General features: G+C 36.5%; 2 protein-coding genes across 3 annotated transcripts in view; one reads left to right on the forward strand and one right to left on the reverse strand.

Annotated features, from left to right (window-relative positions):
• Positions 1–11,204, reverse strand: part of TRMT13 (tRNA methyltransferase 13 homolog) — a 19,056-nt gene extending 7,852 nt beyond the window's left edge. The window contains exons 1-8 of one of the 2 annotated variants that reach the window (XR_013991732.1): positions 10,888–11,144; positions 8,212–8,258; positions 8,056–8,122; positions 3,917–3,979; positions 3,654–3,723; positions 3,387–3,493; positions 2,866–3,033; positions 929–998 (exon numbers count right to left, since the gene is read on the reverse strand). Coding sequence is in view for 1 of the 2 variants with exons in the window: in XM_081026049.1 (XP_080882175.1) it covers positions 929–998; positions 2,866–3,033; positions 3,387–3,493; positions 3,654–3,723; positions 3,917–3,979; positions 8,056–8,122; positions 8,212–8,258; positions 10,888–11,034 (739 nt within the window). In the remaining variant the exon portion in view is untranslated. Of the gene's footprint in view, positions 1–928; positions 999–2,865; positions 3,034–3,386; positions 3,494–3,653; positions 3,724–3,916; positions 3,980–8,055; positions 8,123–8,211; positions 8,259–10,887 lie in introns of both variants that reach the window. The other variant, XM_081026049.1, reaches the window with a different exon arrangement.
• Positions 11,205–11,267: 63 nt separating this feature from the next.
• SASS6 (SAS-6 centriolar assembly protein) overlaps positions 11,268–25,910 on the forward strand; it is a 42,458-nt gene continuing 27,815 nt past the window's right edge. The window contains exons 1-7 of the mRNA XM_081026045.1: positions 11,268–11,438; positions 16,890–16,950; positions 19,857–19,936; positions 20,333–20,437; positions 21,242–21,413; positions 22,080–22,145; positions 22,990–23,109. Coding sequence (XP_080882171.1) covers positions 11,374–11,438; positions 16,890–16,950; positions 19,857–19,936; positions 20,333–20,437; positions 21,242–21,413; positions 22,080–22,145; positions 22,990–23,109 — 669 coding nt within the window. The 5' untranslated portion in view covers positions 11,268–11,373. The remainder of the gene's footprint in view (positions 11,439–16,889; positions 16,951–19,856; positions 19,937–20,332; positions 20,438–21,241; positions 21,414–22,079; positions 22,146–22,989; positions 23,110–25,910) is intronic.

Here is a 25,910-nt window from a genome sequence, read left to right on the forward strand (position 1 = left end):
ATCCCTTCTTTATTAATCTCTCTTTTATTTTGGTTTAAAAATATGGGATGAGGGCACTTGTTAAGCATAGAAGAGTCATATAGGAACTATTCAAGAAATATAGTAGGCTATTTTAATAAGTTAATAAGAATTCACTACATAGCATAAAAATTTGGGATTCACAACCTCAGAAAATATATTCACTTAAATAATTTTTAATACAGTGATTTATATATAAATACTGAGTTGCTTCATTAGCCTGCATTACAATTAGTGGATGAAAGAGGTTGCTGGGCTATGATTATATTATTTTCATTTTAAATAATATGAAAAACTATAAAAAGGTACAGAAAGCACACTAAAGAGTACGATTTAAGGTGTGTGTGTGTGTGTGTGTGTGTGTGTGTGTGTGAGTGTGTGAGTGAATGTGTAAGAAATGTGAGTCCCATAGAGATGAGTTAGTATTTTCTTTGGTACAATTTAAAATTCTAGGAAGCATAGTTTACATATTAGCTAGGAGAGAATTATCTCATTTCTTTAATAGTTTAGTAAAGTTATGTTAGCTATAGGCAAAAGGTTAGTGCATGGTACGAACAGATTCAATAATTTAAACATGACAAAGAAGCAACATAAGGATATATTATCAAAAACGTTAAACTCTTCCCTAATATGACAATTCATTTCTAATTGATACTGAAAAACAACTTTCTAAAGTTTCAACTCTATTTCAATTTACGTCTAAATATACAGCTAACTTCTCAACCCCTCTATCAAACACTAATTCACTTTTCAAAATATACACTTAATATATAACATTCTATATTAGCAATGAATAATTTTACCATGTTTTCCTTGAAGCACTATTCTGTATAAGTGAATTTCTAAGCAACCCTCAGAGTTCAAAACTTCTATAATTTATGGTAGAGCAACTGAAAGTTATGCAACTTACTCAAACACAAGTGTTGAATATCAATTTGAAGTCTTTCAAACATTGAATTTTTTCTGTGTTTGCCATCTACCTGCATAAATAGAACATTATTATAACAATGGTTTTTTGTTTAAAAAAAAAAGCTTTATGAAAAAACTGTTTTAAATCCAAAACAAATAAGTTTCACATTATTTTTTAGTATTTAAAGAGGATCATTAATAAAAAAATTTAAGATTGAATATTCTTTGATGAAAACTCGAAAGAATATCATACATTTTTATAAATCTTGAAAATGTTATTATTATGTATACATTATTTCCTTTAACTCTAAACATTCCCAATTCACTGGTGAAGGAACTAAGGTTCACTAGGATTATCTGCCTACTCCTTTATCTTTGTCAGCTCCTAATACACTATTTTTGGCTCATTCCTCTTCTTACTCTCCGCGGAAGATCACAACCATTCTAATCTACATCCATTTGCCAATGGCTTACAAACCTACGCTGTGGCCCAGCCCTCTCTGATGAGCATCAAACACATGTCCGATTGTGAACTAGAAAGCTCAACGCCAACAGCAAACTCATTCAGAACTAAACTCATTCTTTCTCCCTCCAAACCTATTCTTCCTCTACCTATATTTCAGGAAAGGGCACCACTTAGTCACTTAAGCCATCAATGTCACTTGAAGTAATTCCTTCTCTCTCATACTTTATGAACAACAAATCACCAAGTCTTGCGGCTTCTGACATCTTAACCTTTCTCATACTCTTCCTTTACTCTCCATCCCAGGGGCACAGCCTTAGCTCTGGTCCATTTCTTACTTAGATTATTGGATAACAACGATTTTATACTTAATCTCCCGACTTCAAGTTTTAGACTCTGTGATACAGCTTTAATGGTACTGCTAAAATAAACTTTTTAAAACCGTTTTTATTTACTATACCAACTCTTATACATATATTCTTTCAGTTTTGTCTCAGCTATCACTTTCTATAGGAAACTTTCTGTGACCCACGTTAGACTGAGGTTGGTGTTCCATCTTCATGCTCCTATAGCATCTGGTACTTACCATTACCATAAGACACTTAGCATGTTGAACCAAAATAGTTATAAGGCTACCCCACTGGATGTAAGCTTCTTGAAGACAGGAACTACATCTTGTTTCCACTGGATCCCCATTATGTAGCAGGATAAAGTCATACTCTTTCCATAGCATAAATGAGACCTTCCATAGTTTAGCCCTCCTCTCTTCTCATCACTGCTGAACTCTACTTCACATGTGCTCCCATCACACAGAAATGTTCCCCTGTTGTTTTAGGTATTTGGTTATACTATTCTTGCTTCCTAGAATGCGTCTCAAACCCTCTATCTAGCAAACACTAAGTCACCTTTCAATATATAGCTCAAGTATCATCTTTTCTGTGTAGTAAATTGCCATCCCTTCCCTGCAGGAAAACTTGTCATTCCCTCCTTTGATAAGCCCTGTGCGGACTTTTCTTGTACTTTAACACTTTTCTATAATCATTTATTGATTTCTCTTTCTCTTACATATATAAGTAAGTCATAGATGATAGGGGCCTTGTCTTATTTGACTTTACCTACTCAAAATCTTTCCTGGTGCCTGGCAGTACACTCAATAAATGTTTACCGAGTGGAAAGTTAGTAAGTGGTCCAGGTAGGATTGAGACCCTAAATTTTAACTCCTACCTTGAGCTGGGCTCTCTCCATATATTTTCTTGTCTCTATAAATAATTTTAAGAACTCAGATCAATGGACTATCAAAATATGGATTAAAAAATCTACCCTCAGTTTAAGTCGATATAATTAAAATAAAAACTATAATCAAATAAAGACAAAAAATTCATTTTGTTTAAGAGATATGTTTTTCATTTTTTCTTTTTAATAAGAAAAGTATAAACAAAGTTTGATTACTAATATTCTATAATAGTTTCACTTACCTTGAATCTTGTGGTCATCTTTTCTACTAGGATGAAGTGAACTTTTTCAGCATCTTTTAAGGCAATATCAACCCAATGAGATAATTTTCCCTTTCCTGCTCCAAACTCAACAAAGCATCTTCTTGGACCAAGTAACTTTAATTTTTCAATGTTACCTAAAATAGAAGCCTGCAAACTTCACGAGATTATTTTATAAACTAGAACAAACACATTTGGCTCAAATGGGAAAATAGCAAGATAATTTCTACATGAGGCAGCATGTTCATATTGATAATTTTTGTTGGCTTTAAATTTTTTCTCTTGCTTTAAAATATTTAACACGCAGCACTCAGAACCATATCCATGCTAAAAGTTTTTAATATATGTTTATACATATTTTTTGAAATGGAAAGATTCTCTACCCTGAAAGATAAAAGTAAATGAAATCTCATTAATAACTATATTTAGAAAGAACAGAATGTTAGCTTGTGACAAATAAACAAAAGGCCATTTTTAGTAGCATTATTATGGCCTAAACATACCTGCTGTTTCAGGTGTTTGGTTGCAGAATCACCATTTTTAGGGTCATTAAGGGCATCATGCAATGCTGGATGGGACATAATTTGATCTTTAAGTGTAGAGTTCAAACCTGTGCCAAATATAAGCACAATAGCTTAAGCAACCAAACATGAAACCGTAGGGTTCTGAACAATGGTAGTAGCATCTTTTAAACCACACTGGCATCAATTCATATCTCACCTAATTGTCGTTCTTCAAAAACTTGAACTTGCAACTTTAGGCAGACTTACCTTCACTTGCTTTTCTCAATTTCTTAATTAAACTTTCCAAATGTTCTTCAGAGAGAGAAGAAATTGGAACCTATATACAAAAAAATGGAGCATAAGCTGGTCTGGGAACTAACCATCACTAAGAATATTAATTCTACATGAAACTGAATAATAAAATTCAAACAATCAATTTATTCCAAACAAAAATTGGAACCTAGTTTATTCATAATGTGGAGAGAGCTTATAGACAGCTTTTACAATTAAATAGTAAGTCAAGTACTTACTAACTGCTCAGGTATGTCTGCTTCATCTTTTAAGCCTGCATTAATATCTTGAATAAAGAAGTCCTTAAAAAAACAAAATCATAAAAATACTGTTATTAATGTGAAGAGCTTACAAAAACTAAGCTGAAAACGGATCCTTTCCTTTTCCCCATACTCTGTACTCATCATCCTCCCTTCCTCCCATTCATTTACCCATTAATTATTGAGCACCTATCCTTAATTTGCTTTAGGTGGTGACGATTTGGCACAGTAGAGAACTTAAAAATCTGTGTTCATGGTCTTACATTCTAATAAGGTGATTATGAGAATAAACATCTGTAGTCTAAAAGAAATTCATTAGTAATTTTAATGTCTATTGCACAGACTGAAGACTGCACCAGCTTTGTTTATGGTGTTAAAGCAAATACAACAAAGTATCAACTATACATGGCTGTTTATCAGATGGGCCAGATGGGCGACATGGCCAACAACAGAGATAAGGTACAGATATTATAACAGTTTAGGTCTGATTTCTTCAATTTAAAATACTAATTAAAGTCAAAAACAGAAATATCCTTAGATACTATATTGTTCTTTTTTCATCCCGAGCTCTGGTTGCTCCCCACACTTCGAGGCATCCCCTGCATCTATTCCCACACCAGGTCCCTCCCCATGACTGGACTCCCCCTATGACCAGACGCCGCCCCCCACACTCTCTATCCAGGCCCTACATACTCCATCCCCATGCTCTGGGCCCCCTTCACACCCGCCCCACCCTCCTCAAACACATTCCCAGGGCCCGTTCCAAGGCCTCTGGAGGTCTGGTGGTAACAATGTGGCTAATGAGCATCTTCAATTCAAAGAATATTTAAGACTGGGCACTGCACAGGCAAATGTGAGACACCCTGACATCCTGCTGCTCACATATGGAAAACACTCAGCAGAGGTTTCCCCAAATTTGACAACACCCAAAACGTTCATAAGACATTAGCAATAATGAATTATGAAACTGAAAGCAAGTTTTCTTATATATCAGTAAACATTTTTTAAAGAGTGGGTCAGTCATGCTAGAAGACTGAGTTATCATCCTGTCTTTCTCATTAAAATTATTTTCATTTTACATATTCTATTTTAAATATTCTGAATCAGTATCACATGAAGCAGTGGCTCTGATTATGTAGTTAATTAATGTTACCAGTGTTGAGGTAAGAATGTCCAAACCTGTAGAGAATTTTTTTTGTAAGAGTTTATTTTACCCACAACTGAGGACATATGCCAGGGAACAAGATCTCAAATGCTCCCTGTATTGTTTAAACGAACATAGTGAGATCATTCTAGTCCATTGTCACACAGATTCCAGGTCAGGCTCTAGATTAGCTACGTTCTGTTCCTTCCCTGACCCACATGGTAGCCACCAGCCTTGAAATATGGTAGTGTGACTAAGAAACTGTATTTTAAATTTTATTTAATTTTAATTAACTCAGATTTAACCAGTTACACCTGCTAGTGACTACCATATTGGACATGTAGCTATATATGATAATAAGACTGGGTCTTATATTAATTTTTGCTCCAAGAGACACATTAGAGCTTATTTTCAGGGGATGTCTTATTTTTTCATGTACAAAAATCTACATTTATTCAAACACAGTCATGTCATCTTCTTCTAGAACATCGCTATAACTCTCGAAACCCCAAATTCTGGCTTGAATTTCTTGCGACTCCATTTCTTGTAGAACCATTGGCCCCAATCTCTCATGTCCAGCAATAGAGCTCTCCTTAAATGAGCAATTCTTGTCCGTGTAGCCTGCTCGTAGTGCATTGGCAACACAGCTGTCAGTGATTTTATCCCATGAATTCTTCACCCAAGTCACGACCTCTTGCAGGCTAGGCTTCACAAAGTTTCCACACTGATTTCTCTCCATTCTATTTTCAATGCAGCCATTGATTTCCATGTGCAGATGATCCTTGAATGGCTTGTTTATTGCAATATCAAGAGTCTGGAGATAGGCAGTCATTCCTGTGGGAATCATTATTTGATTTATTCTTTCTGCAAGGAAGTTCTTCCCATCTTTAGTGCGGTGAGTGCTGGCTGAATCCCAGACTAGCAGACCTCTTTGGGCACCTCGCAAAACAATTGGCAACATTAAATTGACCCACTTCCTTGTAACTGCTTGTGTGCACCAGGCTTTTTCGGTTTCAAGAAGATAAATGCCTGAAACATGTTCAACCCTTCTTGCCCTGAGTGATGACTAGAGATGGGGCTTTCCTTCCATCCACACGAATTGCAAAAATACAGGTAACGTGCACTTTCATAACCAGTGGAGGGAATGTAGATTGACCAGGCACCCCTCTGATCAATTGCTGTTTGAGATCCTTGGCCCATAAACACTGCAGTTTCATCCATAGCAATCATGTTGGAGAGTTGGTATTTAGAAAAGTCGATGCCATCAACAAAGGATTTGAATGCAAGTGCACGTTTAATAACTTCAGTACCTTCCAGCTTGAAGTGTTGTCCATCTTAGAGACAGTTCATATCGCTGAAGGAAGCCATCCAGCCAGTGTTGTGATGCTTTGAATTCGTCTACGGATATTTTTAACTGTGGTGCCATTGCAAGGGCAAATGCTTGAATATCAGCCCAGCGCACAACCAAATCCTTTGCTCTCCTGTCAGCAATCCATTCACAGATGATGTCTTCCAGCTCAGGAAATAATGGTTGCCGACCTGACCCACACTTGTGCTTCTTAGCATTTCCCTTGTCCACCTGTTGACTGAGGTTATCGTACTCTGCTCGCCATTTTCGGATCATCTGGAGATCCAACTTCTCTTTGCAGAAAGCCGTGAGATTCTTGCCCCGGGAGTCCTCCACAACTCCTTTCTTGTACTCAATGGACTAGCTCTTTCTTTTCGCACTCATCTTGTCTGGGGGTCAAAATATTATTCCCTTTAAATCTGCCATTAAATCAAGTGTTAACTGAAGGCTTACAAGACAGGAGTGGCAACAAAAATGATGAGTTAAGAATGATGGTCCACATAAAAGCGATGAAAAATTGCAGGCACCAAAATTCAGAAAACATTATTTCACATGAGTGCATTAAGTACGTCCATTACAACACACGATGTATTGAATTATGAAGATTCATATTAGACACAACCATGTCCATTCGTTATCAAGTGCGCACATTATTCGTGCGTTGTGTCTGTACTCCAATTGATCATTTGGCAGTAAGTCTCGAGTTCATCTGTTTACATAGGCATTTACCTCTCATCCAAAAGCCCCACCCCCCCACTCCGGTTCAAGCCGTGTTTCTCAGTCTAGTTGTGTAGGACAGCTCCCTGGCCCATGTTGGTATTATAAGCCTTGCACTCCTGCCAGCTGAAGCAGTCGGTTGCCAATCATTGGTCGGCTGCTCACAGCAGCTCACGAAGCTGTCTTTCTGGCTGCCGGCCGCTCACGATGGCTGCCGGCCACTCACGCTGGCCACCGACCACGCATGGCAGCACACAGCAGCGCACACTGGCTGCCAGCTGCTCATAATGGCACACAGTAGCCCATGGCAGCACACAGCAGACTGCGGCAGCTCATGCCAACTTCCGGCTGCTCACAGCAGCCCAGCCCCAGGGAGAGCTGTTATTCACAATCTTAGCTGTAAAGGGCGCAGCTCACTGGCCCATGTGGGAATCGAACCAGCGACCTTCACACAATGCTCCAACCACCTGAGCCACCTGGCCAGCCCTAATTTTAATTTTTATACAAGTATACTTGTATGCTCTTATCACATGTGTACTTCTTTCATTGAACTTATTAAATAATACACATCATTCACAAGTTTATTTACCAGTTTAAGCTCTTTGAAGGCTGGGATCATATTTTATTGAAATAAATTTAGTAGGCACCAAGTAAATATTTTTGAATAAATAGTAAAATTATTTTCTGAATAACACTCTTGTTGCATAAAATTCTGTTATCTGAATTAGGACTCTAAGTGGATTCACAGTCTGACACAGTACTGGCCTTTACACATGCACATGAAGTTAACATATTTAAGCCTTTGGAGGCACGAGTCTTATTGAACATTCACATTTGTAATCTACCAAGTGTATATAGACATTACATACCACATGCTTTACCATTCAACTTTACTGATCAAATACTTACAGGTTTTGGCTTCTCTCTTGAGTTACATTTTTTCAAATGCTTTGCTAGTTGATCTTCATATACTGTGCTAAATTTAAAGAGAAAATTGTCTGAAATAAGACTTGTGACAATTACTGTTTCCAGGACAGAAAAATCTTTATCTGACCCGATACTTACTGTTTTGGATCTAAAGGACACACGATTCTTTTCCGAGCATTTTCTTCCTTGTAAAGAAAAAGGATATATTTATTTGAATAAAATATCAAATTCATTGCTTACAGATACTAAATATAACTTCAGTGTAATCATAAGTTATACATTTCCAAAACAAGGCAAGGAAACCTTAAAAGGACATTAATAAAACACTGGCAAAATTAGGTGATATGGTTTAACAACAAAAGTCTCCAATGTAGATGGTTTATGTACATATGAGCGAACACTGTTTTAAACAAGTGTCTATACCTTCAAATCGGTTATAAAGAAGGCCTATGTATGAAATTTTGAATCTAGGACAGCGTTGACTAAAATATACACTATTATTTTAGGTACCACTAAGAAAGAAAACATAGTGCCAATTTAAATTATGACATGTCATTGATTTTAAGATACATTCTGATTTCAAAGATGTTAAATTGTGAAAAAAAAGCTTTAGAAACAGTGAAATATGGCATTCTAACTATTTGGTATGTGGCCATGTCCTAATAGCTTTGCAACTTTTTGGTAGTGTAGAGTTACATCCTGTTTGTTTCTAACTTACATGGATTTATCTATATGCACTAGGAAAAAATTTAAAAATTAATGATGTTGGCAATTCTACCTAACATTCATATGGATCTTTATGTTAACATGATAGTATAACAGTTAAAACTACAGGTCAGCCAGACTGCCTAAGTATGATTCTCAACTTTATCAGCTCCTACCTCAATGATCGGAGGTAGCCCATTGACTCATCAAAATATGAGAATATGTCTGAGCTCCAAAGGTTTGTGAAAATTAAGTGAGTTATTATAATAGTTAAAAAAAAAAACTGCTTAGCACAATGCTGGCCACACAGTAAATGCGAAGTGTTCAGTGTTACTAACAATTCTTCAATTTATTTCAGTTCTGATCTGCCTCCCAGCATATCCATGATATTATGCACACTGAATTTCATGGGAAAGCTGAGAGACTTTTCCATATTTGTTTCTGAAAACAGTGTACATTAGTCTTATATGCTGACTTTAAAATCTAAACTCCATGGAAGATACTACTTTACGGTGACCTCCCAAAGCCTACAGAATGGGGGGCGGGGAGGGGATGCACTTTTAATACATATTATTTGGGTTTAAAAACCAGGGTTTCTCAACTGTGGCACTATTGACATTTTCGGTTGGGTAATTCTTTTTTGTGTGGGGCTGTCCTGTGCATTGTAGGATGTTTAGTAGCATCTCTGGCTTCTGTCCACTAGATGCTACTAGATCCTCAGCTATGACAACCAAAATGTCTTTGAACATTGCCAACTGTCTTCTGGGTGACAAAATCAACCCCAGTTAAGAACCACTGGGGAAGAAAATGAGTACTAGTAGTCTCAGCTATAAATGACACTTAAGAAAAAAAGATGGAAACATAACACCCAATTATATCATAAATTAGTTTCAGTAGGATGCCCACAACTGAAAACCAAATCATATTCATGGAAAGTGTTTCCACTTGGAGTTTTGCAGTCTTTCATCAAGGGACTAATAACATGTCATTCCTCTCCAGGAATATCAATCAGCTTATAAGGATCTATTCATATTCTATGATCACCATCTTCTGCAATCACCTTCTAGATGAGTGATTAAGGTAAAGTCTAAGGTGAGAACAAAATCCTTCTATCATAAATCTCATTCTTCAATCAAGGGATGTTTGCTCAAAACCAGCCAGTATAATTGTGGGTATACTTCAAAGCATTCTCACCACAAGTCATAGGGTCTCCCACATTCCAAAACAAGAATATGCTTGTTTCAGTATGCTTCACTCTAAGCAAATATCAGTCATATCCAAAATATGAAGTAGAGCTATGACCATGATGGACAGTAGCAGACGAAGGGGCTCTGGGGCTGAGCTGTACTGGATATTGCCTAGAAGGCTAACCCGTGGGACTAACAAAGAAAAAATGTAAACAGTACTGGACATTAAAAAGGCATGAAACCAAGTGCTTGTCTATTTGGTTTAATCTTCCCAAAATCTATTAAACATGCTGTATTTCTACCAACATTCCCTTCCTCTTGTTCTTATTTTTCTATCCTCTATATTCTAAACAAATAAACACACATAAATATATATTTATATATATACAGTACAATTATACGTATAACTGTATTATCGAACAAAACTGTATGTTGTTTTCATTTTTAAAGGGAGAGTCAATACTTACATGTTTTAAATCTTCCCTTCCCCTTTCTAGCAGTTATAAGTTGCTTTCAAGAGATTACATGTCTAAATAAACTTTTTAAGAAGTTTCTCTCAAACGCATTCACAGAAGTGATTAGGGGCATCACGAAACAGGACAGCATTAGTGAAACTACTACTTCCATCAAGAGGCGGACAGTGGGCGAAGTGTAAGAAGTGGTCAAGTTTGGAGTAAAACTAAAGTCAATTACCGTAGAGTTAGTATCAAGATAATCAGGTCGCTGCTGCCCCTTTACTTAGTACAAGGAAACAATGTACTTTACCAGGGTTCATCATCGCTCCCTAGGGAGGACAGAACTACGTTTATTAAAAGAAAGGATGGAAAACCCAGGGAACAGTAGCAGAAATCTATTCAGAGAGGGGAGGTGCAGGACCAGGAAACTTATTTCCGACTCTCGAGAGGGCAGGGCGATACCAGACCTCTGCGGCTGCAGCGTGTTCACCACAGAACCTTTTCCCTGTTGCCACCACCATCCTGCAGAACCTCTTCTTCTTTGCCACATAGTAACCGCATCGACCCTCAGCTGGAAAGCCCGTCGCGTGCGGCGTCGGCGCAGAAGCCGCCATAATTCAGGGCTTGCTTCGGTAGGCAAGCATCCGCTGAAGGGAGGAAAGTTGTCAGCTTCCCTCGGGTCCCCTTCCCTTAACAAAGATGGCCGCCTCGGGTCCTGCCACGCAGTTGATTCCCGGAACTACCGCCCCATTCCTTGTAAAACCGGAAAAAGCTGATGGTGGCCGGCGAGGTCCAAACCTCCTTCGTCTTTAGTCTATTTATTTTCCCCGCCTCCTCAGCGGAAACCGAGCGCCAAACTCAAAACTTAGTAAGGACCTGGACGACTCTTAGGTCAGCACCGCGAGCCGGGCCTGTGGGAGGTCTCCGCGCACCGGCCGGCGTAGCGGTTCAACATGAACCAGGTTCTGTTCCAGCAGCTAGTCCCGTTGCAAGTGAAATGCAAAGACTGCGAGGAGAGGTGAGGTCCGCGTTCCTGGGTGACCGCGGGTGGCGGTTGGGGTCGGGCCAACGGGGAAAGATGGCGGCTGCGGCCAATGGGCACCGGCCTGCGTTTGGGTGTCGGGCGAGCGTCCTGGAGATGCGGAGAGAGACCCAGCCGGGACCTAATCGTAACTTCTCTCATCGAGTCTGCCGTTGCTGAGGGCATGGAAGAAAGGGAGTGAGGAAATGGGAAGCTGAGCTGCATCAAGTTAATGTCCAAAATCTTAGCTTTGAATGGAACCGTGGAGATTATAGCCCTACTCGCGCTTTGACAGATAAGAACTCCGACCCAGAGGAGTTAAATAATTTATGCGAGGGCTCACAGCGTTCCCGGCAGGGCTGGCACTAGAACTTAGGCCTTAGCAACCTGCCTTTTTTTCGTTCTCCTTTGAATTATACTGGAAATAAATCTAAGCTTCAATTTAAGAAAAATTAATTTTATGGTGTATTGCCTCTTCACATTTACTAAAAATAAAATAAATTACGTTTGATTGACCAAAAACAATAGGGAAAACCAGAAATTTCATTCATTCATTTATTCATTCAGCAAATATTGCCAACGTTCATAACACCTTGCTGGGCACTGGGGATACAGTGGTCAGGAAAAAACAGCCCTTGTCTTCGTGGAGTTTACAGTCCAGTGAGGTAGGAAGTAAAGGCTCATCTCAGTTAAATGCAATTACAACTCTAACTAGGGAGGCGGTACTATTGGGGTTAAGTAAAGAGACTTGACTAGAACTCAGGCGATTTTAATTTTGTCTCAGTTCTACCCATTCATTAACTGTCTCTTCTCTGAGCCTTAAGTTTCCTCATTTGTAAAACTGGTATAACATGCCTACTCACGTGGTTGTTATGAGGATCAAATATGAAAATGTACGTGAAAACTAAATGGATTGGACATGTGACATAGAAAATGAAGAATTGATTTATTGAGTTGCCAGTAATGTGAAACTAGTATATAGTTTAATTAGGTCCAAAATCAGTTGACAAGACAGGCAAGGAGTTGACACCAAAACCAGCAGCTACATATGGAGATCTATAGGTTATTTCAGTTGGTCATTCTTTTGTGCTGCCCAATAGGGGAGCTACAGATAGTTACCGGACATTTGAATTGGAGCTAATCTGAATTAATGTGCTGTAACAGTAAAATGCACGTTGGATTTTGAAGACTTACTAGGAGAAAAAAAAGAATGTGAAATATCTCAATTTTTATATTGATTATATGTTAGGATGACAATTATTTGTGGTATATTGAGTTAAATAAAATGTTAAAGTTAATTTACTTGTTTCCTTTAAATTTTTTAATATGCCTCTAAGAAATTTAAAATTACATATGTGGCTCATATTTGTGGCCTCCATCGTATCTCTGTTGGATAGCATCATTCTAGAATGATTATGGAAAGGTTAAAGCAAGATGCGGGCATCATTTCTGATGCCACCATTGAAACTGCTGGCTCTTCTTTATCTCATTACATTGTTAAACAAAAATTTTAACTTCCATAGCTGAAAGTCTTTTTAAAACAAAGAGTTTGTTGGGCTCTTGCTACCATAGCAAAAAAAAAAAAAAAACAAGAAAGGGAAAAAAAAGTTGACCAGGTGGTCCTTGGGCATGTAGTCTAAACTACCAAGTGGAAAAGCCAACATGTCTGCCGTTTGGGAGTTGTCCAGTGTTTTTATACATCAAGTAGATGTAAGTTGTTTTAAAAGAATTTACGTTGGCTATCCATAAAGTGGGGCTAGTTCTGGCTTAGGCGCGCAGAGTCAGCAAGGAAGTGTCCACTCCTGTGGATTAGCTGTGGGCAACAGATGGCAAGTTCATGTGTAAACAGGAATTGGAAGCTTCTGAGGATGGATGGCGATTGGTCATTCTCTCTTAGGTAATTGTAGAAATAGCCATGTGGAAGTTGGTCCAAAATTCCAACAGACATACAGGAATGTGAGCAGTCTTTTGTCAGCTGGCCCACAGATATTAGCTGGTTAATTATTCCTGTCTCTTTTTTTTCACTCTCTGGCTGATGTAATTTAATTTAGACCATCTCAGAATTTTTTTTGTCATCACAGTTATGTTTCTTTATTTTTTTATTGTTAAAGATTTTATTGGGGAAGGGGAACAGGACTTTATTGGGGAACAGTGTGTACTTTCAGGACTTTTTTCCGAGTCAAGTTGTTGTCCTTTCAGTCTTAGTTGTGGAGGGCGCAGCTCAGCCCCAGGTCCAGTTGCCAGTTGCTAGTTGCAGGGGGCGCAGCCCAGCATCCCTTGCGGGAGTCGAAACCAGCAACCTTGTGGTTGAGAGGACGCTCTCCAACCAACTGAGCCATCCGGGACCTCAGTGGCACCTCAGCTCAAGGTGCCATGTTCAATCTTTAGTTGCCGGGGGTGCTGCCCACCATGAGGAGTTGAACCGGCAACCTTGTGGTTGAGAGCCTTTTGGCCCATGTGGGAATCGAACCAGCGGCCTTTGGAGTTAGGCGCACGGAGCTCCAACTGCCTGAGCCACCGGGCCGGCCCACAGTTATCTTTTTAAAACACAATTTCAACCTTTTTACTTCTGTTTAGAAACTGTTCCTGTCATCTATAGCAGGGATCAGCAAACTAGAGCCCGTGGCACTGCTTGTCTTTGTAAATAAAGTTTTATTGGAACACAGCCATTCTCATTTTTAAAAAGAATTGTTTATAACTGCTTCTGCGCTATAAGGGCAGAAATGAGTAATTGTGACAGATGTGATGGCCTGCAAAGCCTAAATTATTTACTGTCTGACCCTTTGTTGAAAAAGTTTGTTGACCCTTGAGCTATAGAAAAAACAATGCAGACTCTTTAGTTAAGTATTCAAGGCCAGTTCAGCTCAACAAATAAATTTATGAATGCCTACTATGTACGAGGCACTGTCGTAGGTGCTAAAAATATAAAACTCCCTGCTTCTTCCTCCCGTATGTACCTCATACTCTCTCAGTGCCATAAATTTACTCCTGCTCTTCCGTTGGCCTCAAATGCTTTTTCTTTCATAACCTTCAAGTCTGTCTTAAACCCCTTCCCATAAGGACGTTTTCAAAGTTGCCTAAATTGAAATTAATTGCCCTTATTCATTTATTTGATAGAATGGTGTAGGTGAAAGATCTGAGTTCTGATTTGTGCTCTACAATGTGGCCTTAACCAGGTTTATAACTGCACCTCAGGTTTGTAAGACAGAGATAATATTTACTTAACAAGATAATTATTGTTAAATAAGATGATATGTTTAAAAGGGCCTTGCAGGTATTCAGTAGTATAGATACTTATAGTGACCCTTCCCTCCCTTTTCTTGAAGCCCCAAAGTAGAATCAGAAGCAAATCTGGGATAAAGTCATTTAATCTGATCTCAGTTTGAGGACATGACAGGGATCATGTTTATTTCTGTTTATATCCCTAGGACCCAGCACAGTACCTAGTTTAGAGTAGACTTCATTTGTTTGAACTGAGAGTTTAAGGCCCTGGCTACTAGGTGGCAGAGGTGGGCTAGAATTCAGTTCTGCTAGTGCCAAGTTTAACTGACGGAAGATAGGTAGATTTATACATTGTTCAAAGAGGGACAAAAATGCTATTGAGAAATAGCATTTTTTTTGAGTTTTTATTTGTTTTATATTATTCCTATGACATTAACCATTACCGTGAAGAAAGTAAGATTTGTGATTTCAGATAGTAAGTATATCCTCTGAAAGCTCAGATTTTTCTACTAGATATTTCAGGGGAGGTGTTGAAGTAAACATGGGAAATAGGTTTAATCTATGGGCCTTTCCTTTTTTCTACCAACAACTAATGCATATAGACAGTTGGAATATATGGAACAATATCATTAATATCACGGGCAAATTATATTAATATTACTTCCAGTATTATGTAAAGAATATTTTATTAAGTGGATGCTTGAATGTTTTTTACAAATTTACCAGGACTTTAAAAACTGTAAATCACCTTAACGAGTCAGTGATCAACTACAGTGTCATACCACTATGGTAGTATGTACTAGAAAAAAACTTCAAAAGTTGAAAACCAAACATAATGACATTGTAGAGCTGAAAAGGCCCTCATAAACCTAACTCAATCCATTTATTTTACAAATTAGGAGATTGAAAGGATTTTCCCCCTAAAAATGCTTAATTTGAGTGGAGTAGGAATCTAATCTGTTTCATGTATATTGCTCTAGGTACTAGGAAAATAGAAACAAAATATTCTCTTGTTTTAAAGACAGTTCTTCCTGTCTTTGTAATGTTCACTAGCGCTGCTTGTTCCTTTTCAGAAAACAGATACAGATTATGATAATCTGATCATATGAACTAAGATTTAGCATCCAATTATATGTCCAATAAGAAATTTAACTAAAATGACATGTTTTAAACCAATATAAAATTATAAATCAGTGTAAAAAAATTCAAACAGTTGAATCTAGCCTTGGGCAACTATTACCAAGTTTTTCCATCGACACTCAGTAGTACATAAGTAATAGTAGAATGTGGGAAAGGTTTAAAACATATCTTTAGAATAATAACTTAAAATTGAACAAGATCTTAGTTTGTTAAAATTGAACATAAACTAGTTTTTTTTCTTTCCCTGCAAATCCAGGGAAGACCATTGTTATTCTAGCAGAATGGTTTTGAGAATCACGTATACAGAGTTGTTTTTTTCACCAATTTCTCTCTTTATTTCCTAATTTAAACATTGTTGTTCCATTTGATTGGTTTATGAGCACCTTTATTTATATGCCTCTGTGCGATACTGGATTCTTTAAGATGCAGTATAGAATGTGGAAAGCTATGGTTTCAAGTTTTTAGGGTTTAGAGTAACTACACATCTAAGATAGACGATAATAAATTTGTTGACACTACTTCTGTGGATGTATTGCATAGAGTATATTGAGCAGGTGTAGTTTGTGGACCTGAATGTGTATGCATTACACAACAGGGATTGTGTTATCTTATTTCCTTGAACATTCCTGTATTTTAATATTACTTCATGTTTTAAATTTTTCAAATTCATTCTCTCGTAAATCATTTCATTATTTGAATGGGTGATTTTTTTTTTTTTAATGTGAAAAGTTATTAAATTGATGGTTTGTCTTTCAATAGATGCTATTTTAGAATCAGGGCAGTAAGGTTATATACCAGGCTAGTAGTAGGTATTCCACATCATTCATCTTATTTAATCCTTACAACAACCCCATTTTACAGGAGATGAAAATTTAGCCTCAGGTTAAAAACCTGATTACTACTTAATGAGTGGAAGAACAAGACCTTAAACTTCAAATCCAGTGTGCTTTCCCAACATCTGTTTATAAATTAGGGCATACCTGTGGAAGATCTTGTAGCTTAAGATGGAAAACTTTAGTTAACACAAACGAGCCATAGCTCATTTCATGTGACTGTTTCTGATAGTTGGCATATCTTTCCACACAGGAGAGTAAGTGTTAGAGTGAGCATTGAACTACAATCAGTTTCTAATCCAGTTCACAGAAAGGTTGGTATTCATTTCTTTTTTGAAATATGATACTTTCTGTACATTATAATTATTTTTGTTCTTTAAGAATGTGAGATCTCTTGTAACACCCATATTTATTTATTTATTTATTTTTAAATTTTATGAAATGTATTGGGGTGACGTTGGTTAGTAAAATTATATAGGTTTCAAGTATACATTTCTATAATACATCATCTATATATTGCATTGTGTGTTCACCACCCAAAGTCAGTTCTCTGTCACCATACATTTGACTTTTTCCCTCTTCTACCACACCCACTCCCCCCTTATCCTCTGGTAACCACTAAACTGTTGTCTTTGTCTTGTTCTTTTGTTGCTTTCAGTTTTATATTCCACATATGAGTGAAGTCACATATATGGTTCTTGACTTTGACTTATTTTGCTTACCTTGATAATCTCAAGATTCATCCATGTTGTCGCAAATGGCAGCATTTCATCTTTTTTATGGCCGAGTAATATTCCATTGTACATGTATACCACATCTTTATCCAATCATCTATCGAAGGGCACTTTGGTTGTTTCCATGTCTTGGCCACTGTGAATAATGCTGCAGTGAATGTAGGGGTACATGTATCTTTAGGGGTAAATGTTTTCAGATTATTGGGGTAGATACCCAGAAGAGAGATTGTTGGGTCGTATGGTAATTCTATTCTTAATTTATTGAGGACTCTCCATACTGTTTTCCATAGTGGGTGTACCAATTTACATTCCCAGCAGCAGTGTATAAGGGTTCCTTTTTCTCCACAGCCTCTCCAACACTTATTATTACTTGTCTTGTTGATGATAACCTTTCTAATTGGTGTGAGGTGTTATCTCATTGTACACCCATCTTTTCAATTTTGGGCCATTGCAGATCTGGGGATGGTAGAATCTACTAAGAAAATAATTGAGAGATTATTATTCCATATGTTTCTGAAGCATACAAGAATGGGAATTGGGAGAACAGATTCCTTAGGTTTACCCAATACACTTATAAATGCTAGAATATTTATTGCTACCCTGTAGAATTGACCTTTCATGGTATAAATATGAGAACAGAATGGATTGAAGCTCTGCAGGGAGGTATTCTTGAATCTTTTACTTTGCCTTTTGAAGAGAGGCATTTAGAGCATCAGTCCTGCATGATCTTCAGAAGTATGGGTCATCAACAGAGAAATGGATACAGAATAGAGGGCTAAAAAATAGAGCATCTGTTTTCTCTGTTATAACTTTCCCTAAACATATTCAAGGATCTAGTAGTATTAGTAGCAGCTTTAGGTTTTCTTTATAGCATCTTAGTGTGGATTTCAAAAAGCATAGGGAATATAGTCAGTAATATTGTGATAACTATGTATGATTTCTAGGGGGTACTAGATTTAGGGGGAATCACTTCATAAGTTATATAAATGTCTAACCACTGTGCTATACACAGGAAATTAATATGATTTTGTATGTCAACTGTAATTGAAAAAAGGAGTGAAAAAAAACTTCAATAGGATCTGCTTTAAGAACAGGACATTTTGAGGCAGAACAAATACCTAGATTGCTAATTTTCCAAGGTAGAGATTATATATTGTACTTCTTACATGTTATTCCTTATGCCTGCTGTACCTCCTCATTTTCTTCCTCTACTTACAGGTGGTTTAGATTTTTCTAGGACCCCTAGCAGTTCCTCAGTAGCCACGAGTAGATTTTGTTTCAAGTGGAAGGTTATTCTTAACCTGTATGCTTATTTCTTTATTAGTGCTCCATCTTGTTGTTATGCCTGTTTTCTTTACACCATTGTTCTCTGAAGTATGTGATTTCTGTGTACTTCTCTGTCCTCTTTAACTGCTGTGATGATCTGCCACACTATAAATTTAACTACTGGGAAAATGGTCTTTATGAAAAGTATTGAGTTCATTTGAAACTGAAAACAGGTGGAATTCCATATCAGTGGCTACCTGCAGTAGGAGAGAATAGGCCCTTAGGAAGAAGCCTTGGCAACATGTCACTTGATACCCCTGGCCTCTGCCTGAGAAACAAATGCTCCTTTCTTTTCTGGGGTGGGTGATTGTCATTTCTGCTGATGTATTTGCCACTTTTTTTTTCTCTCTTTGTCTGCCTCACCCCCACCCCTCAAGCCGTTGTTTCTCAGTCTAGTTGTGTAGGACTCAGCTCCCTGGTCCATGCTGGTATTATGAGCCTTGCGCTCCTCCCAGTTGAGGCAGTCAGTTGCTGGTTGTCGGTTGGCCACTCACAGCACAGCAGCCCAAAGCAGCACACAGCAGCCCATGGCTGCTCACGCTGGCTGCTGGCCACTCAGGCTGGTCATCAGCTGCTCATGGTAGCGTATGGTAGCCGGAGGCAGCTCACGCGGACCACCACCTGAGCCCAGCGCCTGGGAGAGCTGCTGTTCACAATCTTAGCTGTAGAGGGCGCAGTTTACTGGCCTATGTGGGAATCAAACTGGCAACCTTGGTGTTAGGAGCTCGGTGCTCCAACCACCAGAGCCATGGGGCCAGTTTTGAAATACCAGACAATTAACTTGAAGGAAACTGAAAATATGATTAAACACGATATGATCAGTGGTAAAGAATATGTTTGTCATAATATAGTGCAGCAAGGGCTGGATCTGAGTTTTCCTAAGCCTCTGCTAGGATGGTATTCCTAAACTTAAAACTCCTATCATTTAATTACCTTTGTAGACCCCCATGTGGTTCTCAAGAAGCAGAATATCTACCCCTGTTTAAGATAGTAAGTAAGTCTAAAGACTAATGAAAACTCAGCAGCACCAGAAAACAAAGCCATCTGAAGTATAATGGTGATACACTGATGTCTTGGATGATTTCGCTTCCATGAAGGATGAAATTACTCTAAAAGCCAGATCTGCTAAAAACATTAAAAAATAATAATCTTTCTTTCAGGATTTAGTTATCCGTCTAACTGATGATACTGATCCATTTTTCCTGTATAACCTTGTTATATCTGAGGAAGATTTTCAGAGGTAACTAAATTAAATTTATTTTTCTAGTTCTATATTTAATCTAGGAACAAGTAAGTTTTATGAATGTATTGGTACTATTCTTTTTGAAATACATACCTATTAGGAACATTTAGGTATTTTAGAAACACCAGACTATACTATAATTATTCAGAATGTTTTTGAAAATAAATATTTCATAGCTTGTCAGAGATCTGCTTAAAATATCACAGAAAATTGGAGTTATAGTTAAATTTATTGACCTTTTTTCGCCCATTGGATAAATTCCATAAATATCAAAGTTACCTAGTTTATTTCTTGATTATGGGTGTTCAGTAAAAAAAAAACGTTTCAGGGTGTTAATTATAATTAAAGATAGTAATTAAATTTTTTAAATCTCTTTTTCTGTCTTGTTTATAGTTTAAAATTCCAGCAAGGTCTTCTGGTAGACTTCTTAGCTTTCCCACAAAAATTTATAGATCTCCTTCAGCAATGTACTCAAGAGCATGTCAAAGAAATTCCAAGGTAAGTCTCATGAGAGCACTCAGCTACATCATTAAACGTCTCTTAAGACAAACTTTTTTGTAAGACAAAATGATGGCGAAATATTTTCTGTGTATTATAAGTTTTTATAATTAACTTGGAAAAAGAAAAGAATAAGCTTGTGTGTGTGTGTGTGTGTGTGTGTGTGTGTGTGTGTGTGTGAGAATATTCATGTGGTGCCAATGCCTGATCCTTTCATTGTAAAGTTCACCAAACTTTTATCTATTGGTTCATCAACTGATGACTGTTGATTGAATCATTGATTTCATTAGGCACTACAAAATTATGCTTTTCTAATTCTAATTCTATATTAGGTATAATTCTTCTATAAAGAACTTGCCCTCATTGACTAGAACTATTTGATTACTCTGAAAATTCATACAGGAAAGGGTAAATACTTTATTCTTACTTTCAAGTTGTCAGTTTCCAGAGCAAGGGCTGTTACTCTAATTATTTTCTTGGTTTTAGTGAGTTATTTGTTTTCTATTTTAGTTTTTTGCTTTCTTCTCGTTGTGAACTCATGGACATTTATGTATTCACTGTTTCAATCAGTCTTTTTTCTTGTCCAGTTTATACATTTTACTGTTTAAAACAATTTATCCAGTTTTGTCACTGGGAGTCCTTTCATATTGGCCCCTATGATTCCAGTATGTCCCTTTCCTGATCCTTCTAATTGTTGACGATCCATTGAATCATAGCTCATAATGATCCATTTAATGGAGCATGATTCAATGGGAGTTTCACTATCTCATAAATGTGTTATAATGTGATACTTTCTTTCCAAAGGTTTTTGTTGCAGTTAGTTTCTCCAGCAGCTATTTTGGATAACTCTCCTGCCTTTTTAAATGTGGTAGAGACAAATCCTTTTAAGCATCTTACACACCTCTCACTAAAACTTTTACCCGGAAATGATGTGGAAATAAAGAAGTTTCTAGCAGGCTGTTTGAAATGTAGCAAGGTAAGATTTAAATTTAAATTATTCTTTTAAAATAAGTACCATAGGACTCTGATAAAATCACTGAAGAGCTGTGTTGCTTTCAGTTTTTGTTTTCTGAGTAAATATGTATGGTAAATTTTTATAACATGTAATAATTTTATTGTTTTTCATTTAGTCAGGGTATAACAAGGATAGAACTGGACCAGCAGTTGAGAAACTTAGGTTTCAAGGTTTTTCCTAATTTTCTGTAACCTTGGGGGGAGGGGTCACTTAAATTCTTGGTGTCATGGTTTCATCAGCCTGTAGATATGTATGGAAATATCTAGCCTATCTTAAATGAAATAAATTACATGAAAGTGTCTTGAAAATTACAAAGTGCTCTATAACTAAGGTATACGGCATGAGAAAGCAACATTGGGATGCCTCTTAAAAAAAGTTTTCAGAAAGTCTCTCTAGTCAAATGCTATAGATTAGTGCATTTCAGAATTTAATGGTACACAAATCTGTGGATCTTGCTCATGCAGATTCTGACTCAGAAGATCTGAGGTGGGGCCTGAGATTCTGCATTTCTAACAAACTCCCAGGGTGTTGCTGATGTTGTATTTTGCTACAGTTTGAGTAGTGCAGCTATAGATGATTAAATTAAATTGTAAACTATGTAATTTTATCCATTTTTTTTTTAAATAGGAAGAAAAATTATCATTGACACAATCACTAGAGGATGTTACTCGGCAACTGAATTTCACACAAAAGGTAATTCAAATTTCATTTTGTCTTTGTAAGTCATCCAAACATTGGCTCTGATTTGCTTCCTGAATCCAATCTAGACTTTTGCGTATGTTTTTTCAAAGCATGCTACCACAGAATTCCCTCTCCTTTTTGCCACCCTTCCCCTACCAGTTAATTGTCTTAATCTGATGCTTTCTCTCTTTGATATTTTATTCCATCCAAACATGTTATCCCAATATGACACATTCCTTCCAGATCTTTATTAAATTAGATAACGTGTAGTATCTGTCACAAGTTAGTTCTCTGCTTCTTTTATTCACCTCATTCTTCTTGTCTGAAATAGCCTTCCTCTTGTAAACCTTTCCTTCCTTTTGTTATGTTTAGAACTAATAGTTCTGATAGGCGTATCATTTCAGTCATAGCTACTACCTTTTTGCCCATAATCTTAAAATTGAGGATCAAAGTATTTGATAAGCTACATAGCTTCAGGCAGAAAATATCCTGCACAACATGGCCCACTTGGGAACCTATGTTCTAGGTTTTATGTGTATAAGTGAACTACTTCTTGTGACTAACTTGTTCTACCCTGGGTTGCTTTACTTCTTAATGCCAGAGGAGAGGTTTGGGTGGTGAACAGCCAGATTTAACTAAAAGGTTAAACATAGTTAAGCTTGACCCGTGGGACATTTTAGATCTAACATTGCTTGTATTCTAATCTTGATTTCCTCAAATTCAAAAAATATCTTTGAGTATGTCTTGAAAAGCTGTGATTCCATTTTCTTTAATATTCTTGTAAATATTGCTATATTCTAATTGAATAACCAATTCAGGACACTGTCTTAATATTTTATATTGAACTCTAATGCAGACGTTATCAGAAAAAATCCAAGAATTAGATAAGTTACGGAATGAATGGGCATCACACACAGCAGCATTGTCAAATAAGCATTCTCAGGAACTGACAAGTGAGAAGGAAAAAGCTTTGCAGGTATGAACATTAAAAGAAAGTGGAAAAATACTTTGTTATTGCTGTTAGTTATTTTGTTAATAATAAAAGTAATATAGCTTGCTTTAAAATTTTCAGACATTGCAGAAGTATATAAAAATTAAAAGTCTCTCCTTTAAAGTCTTAGTATCTAGAGATTATAAACATTTTGATTTGTGTTTTTTCAGACTTTTCTGTATATTTGTAAGTAATATATAATTTATGAATATTTGTTTATAAATTTTGAAATGTGTAAATTATATATAATTATAGACATACGTACACACATAGTGGGTTTTGTTTTTGTTTTGTTTTAATGAGGTCCTATCCAGTAGGATAGGATATATTGACTAACTTTTTATATTGACTAACTTTTTATCACTTTACATGACATCATGGATATCATTCTGTATCAGTTCAGATAGTCCTTTTTAGTAGCTGTATAGTATTCATTATTTGGATATAACAAATTATTTAACTACTTCTCCAACTCCAACTGGTGGGTATTTATTTAAATGCTTCAAAATTTTGTTTATTGCAAATAAGACTGCAGTGAACATTCTTGAAACTTCTGTTCCTAGAAGTGAGATTGTAATGTAATCATATAAAATATTAATGAATACTGCAAATTTGCCACCCAGAAAGGTTGTACCAAATAGAATCCCAAAGATGGTGTATGACAGTACCTATTTCCCCATAATCTTGATATTATTATTTAATAACCTTTTTAATATTTACCACCTGATAGGTGTTGCAGTAGTATCTGTTCTAATTTATATTTCTTAGATTTTTTTAGTGAAGATAGACATCTTTTACTATGACTTTCAGCCATTTTTATTTCTTCTGTGGATTGCTTTTTAATATCTTCAACTTCTTCTGTGTGAGTATCATTTTCTGCTGCTTTGTAGTGTGGATTTTTACCTTTTATTTAATAGCTTCTTTAATATTAAATTTTATTTTTGTTTTTATGTACTTTACCCCATGTTTGCTTTTAGAGTACAGCATGATGATATTTTTGTGTGTAACTTTCATACAAATTAAGATTCAGAAAATTGTATCATCCCTCAAGGTTCCCTTGTGTGCAGTCCCAGTTGATATTATCCACCCACAGGAGGTCCTCACTCTTCTGACTTCTATCATTGATTAGTGTTGCCTGTTCTTAAACTTCATACAAATGGATTCATACAGTATGTACTTACTTATTTGTGTTTGGCTTCCTTCACTTGGTATATCTCTGAGAATCAGTTGTGTTCTTGTGTGTTTCTTTTTGTTGTGTAGTATTCTATTATGTGAATATACCGTAATTTATGTATTTTCTCTTGGCAGACATTTGGTATTTCTGGTAGTTTGCTATTATTAATTAAATTACTGTGAACATTCTAATACATGTCTTTTTGTGAACACGTGTACTCTTTTTCTTTGCATATATATTTAGGGTTGGAATAGGTAGGTTCTAGTGTAGGCATGTGTTTAGCTTTAGTAGAAACTGCCAAACTGTTTTCTAAAGTGTATATACTAGTTTGCAGCTTTATTCTGTGAGTGTGTAATAGTACTTTAATGAGACTTGATGGTTTGTCTGTTTTTTAGTGTTTTTGAATGACTAGTTTTTCATTTCATTAATGAGTTCTACACTATTTTTACCTCTATTTCATTAATTTGTGTTATTTACTACCACATTTTTGGCTCTATTATCAAACAAGTTAGGTTCTAAAAGTCTCATCGTAAGTACATTTGTTTATAACTTCAAAGTGACTGAAGGATTTGTTTGCATTCCTTACTGCATTTTCCTAATAGGATTGTGGATCACTCCTTTGAGAGTTTAAAACCAGGCCACTCTCTTTCTCTTTATGGTGATAGATATTCTATAAGGCAGTGATTTTAAAACCTTAGTGTACATCAGAATCGCCTGAAATAAAGTAGAAAATGTAAATGTTGTAATTCTATCCCTAACCCTTTCTTTTGTTGTTGCTTTTTAAACAAAAACTCTAAAATTCTGATGATCAGTGGGATAAAGCCATTTCTTGATTTTACTGCCTTCGACCTTTCTTGCCTTTAGTGTGTTTGATGACCCTCTTAGTTACAGTTAGCGTCTTTACTAGATTGCTTTGGGGTTTTTTCCTCATTGATCCTTCAGTGTTTTCTTTCAAGGTTGCTTTTTCAGTTTTATATGGAGCCTTTCCTCTCTTATCTCTTTTGCTCCCTTCTCCCCTTTCCAGTTTTCCAAAAATAAGGGAAGTCCTAAAATAGTATTATAAAATTTCCAAAGTATTTTTATGAAAGAGATATTCCCCTCTACTTGTGGTCGGAATTTTTGAATAGGTACAGCTTTTCTGGAATGCACTTTTGGAACTTGTATCAAGCTTTATATTTGTTTACATTCTTTGACCTGTAATTCATCATAAGGAAATAATCTGAATTTTGGGTGTGTTTGGACCAAAATATTAATCATAGTTTTATTTGTAATTGTGAAAATCACAATGTCCATAGTAGGGCAAATCAATGTCCATAGTAGGGCATGGGTTAAATGAATTAAGGTGTAGCTATGGGTGGAATATTGTACAGCTACTAAGGTGTTTGCAATACTTTTTTAATGATGTGAGAAGGTGCAGATGCCAAGGGAATAAAAAGCATGATTAAATTGCATAAATAGTGTGGTCCTAATTTATGATGTATGTGTGTGAGTGATGTCAATTTAAATATATAAAGGACTGGAAAGGAATATTTCTAAATCTTTAGAGTGACTTCCTGGATGAGAATATCAATTACTGGTGCTTTCTTTCGTTGTGTCTTTAAGGGCATGTATA

The sequence above is a fragment of the Rhinolophus hipposideros genome (assembly GCF_964194185.1).
Source record: "Rhinolophus hipposideros genome assembly, chromosome: 19".
Taxonomy (NCBI): Eukaryota; Metazoa; Chordata; class Mammalia; order Chiroptera; family Rhinolophidae; genus Rhinolophus; species Rhinolophus hipposideros.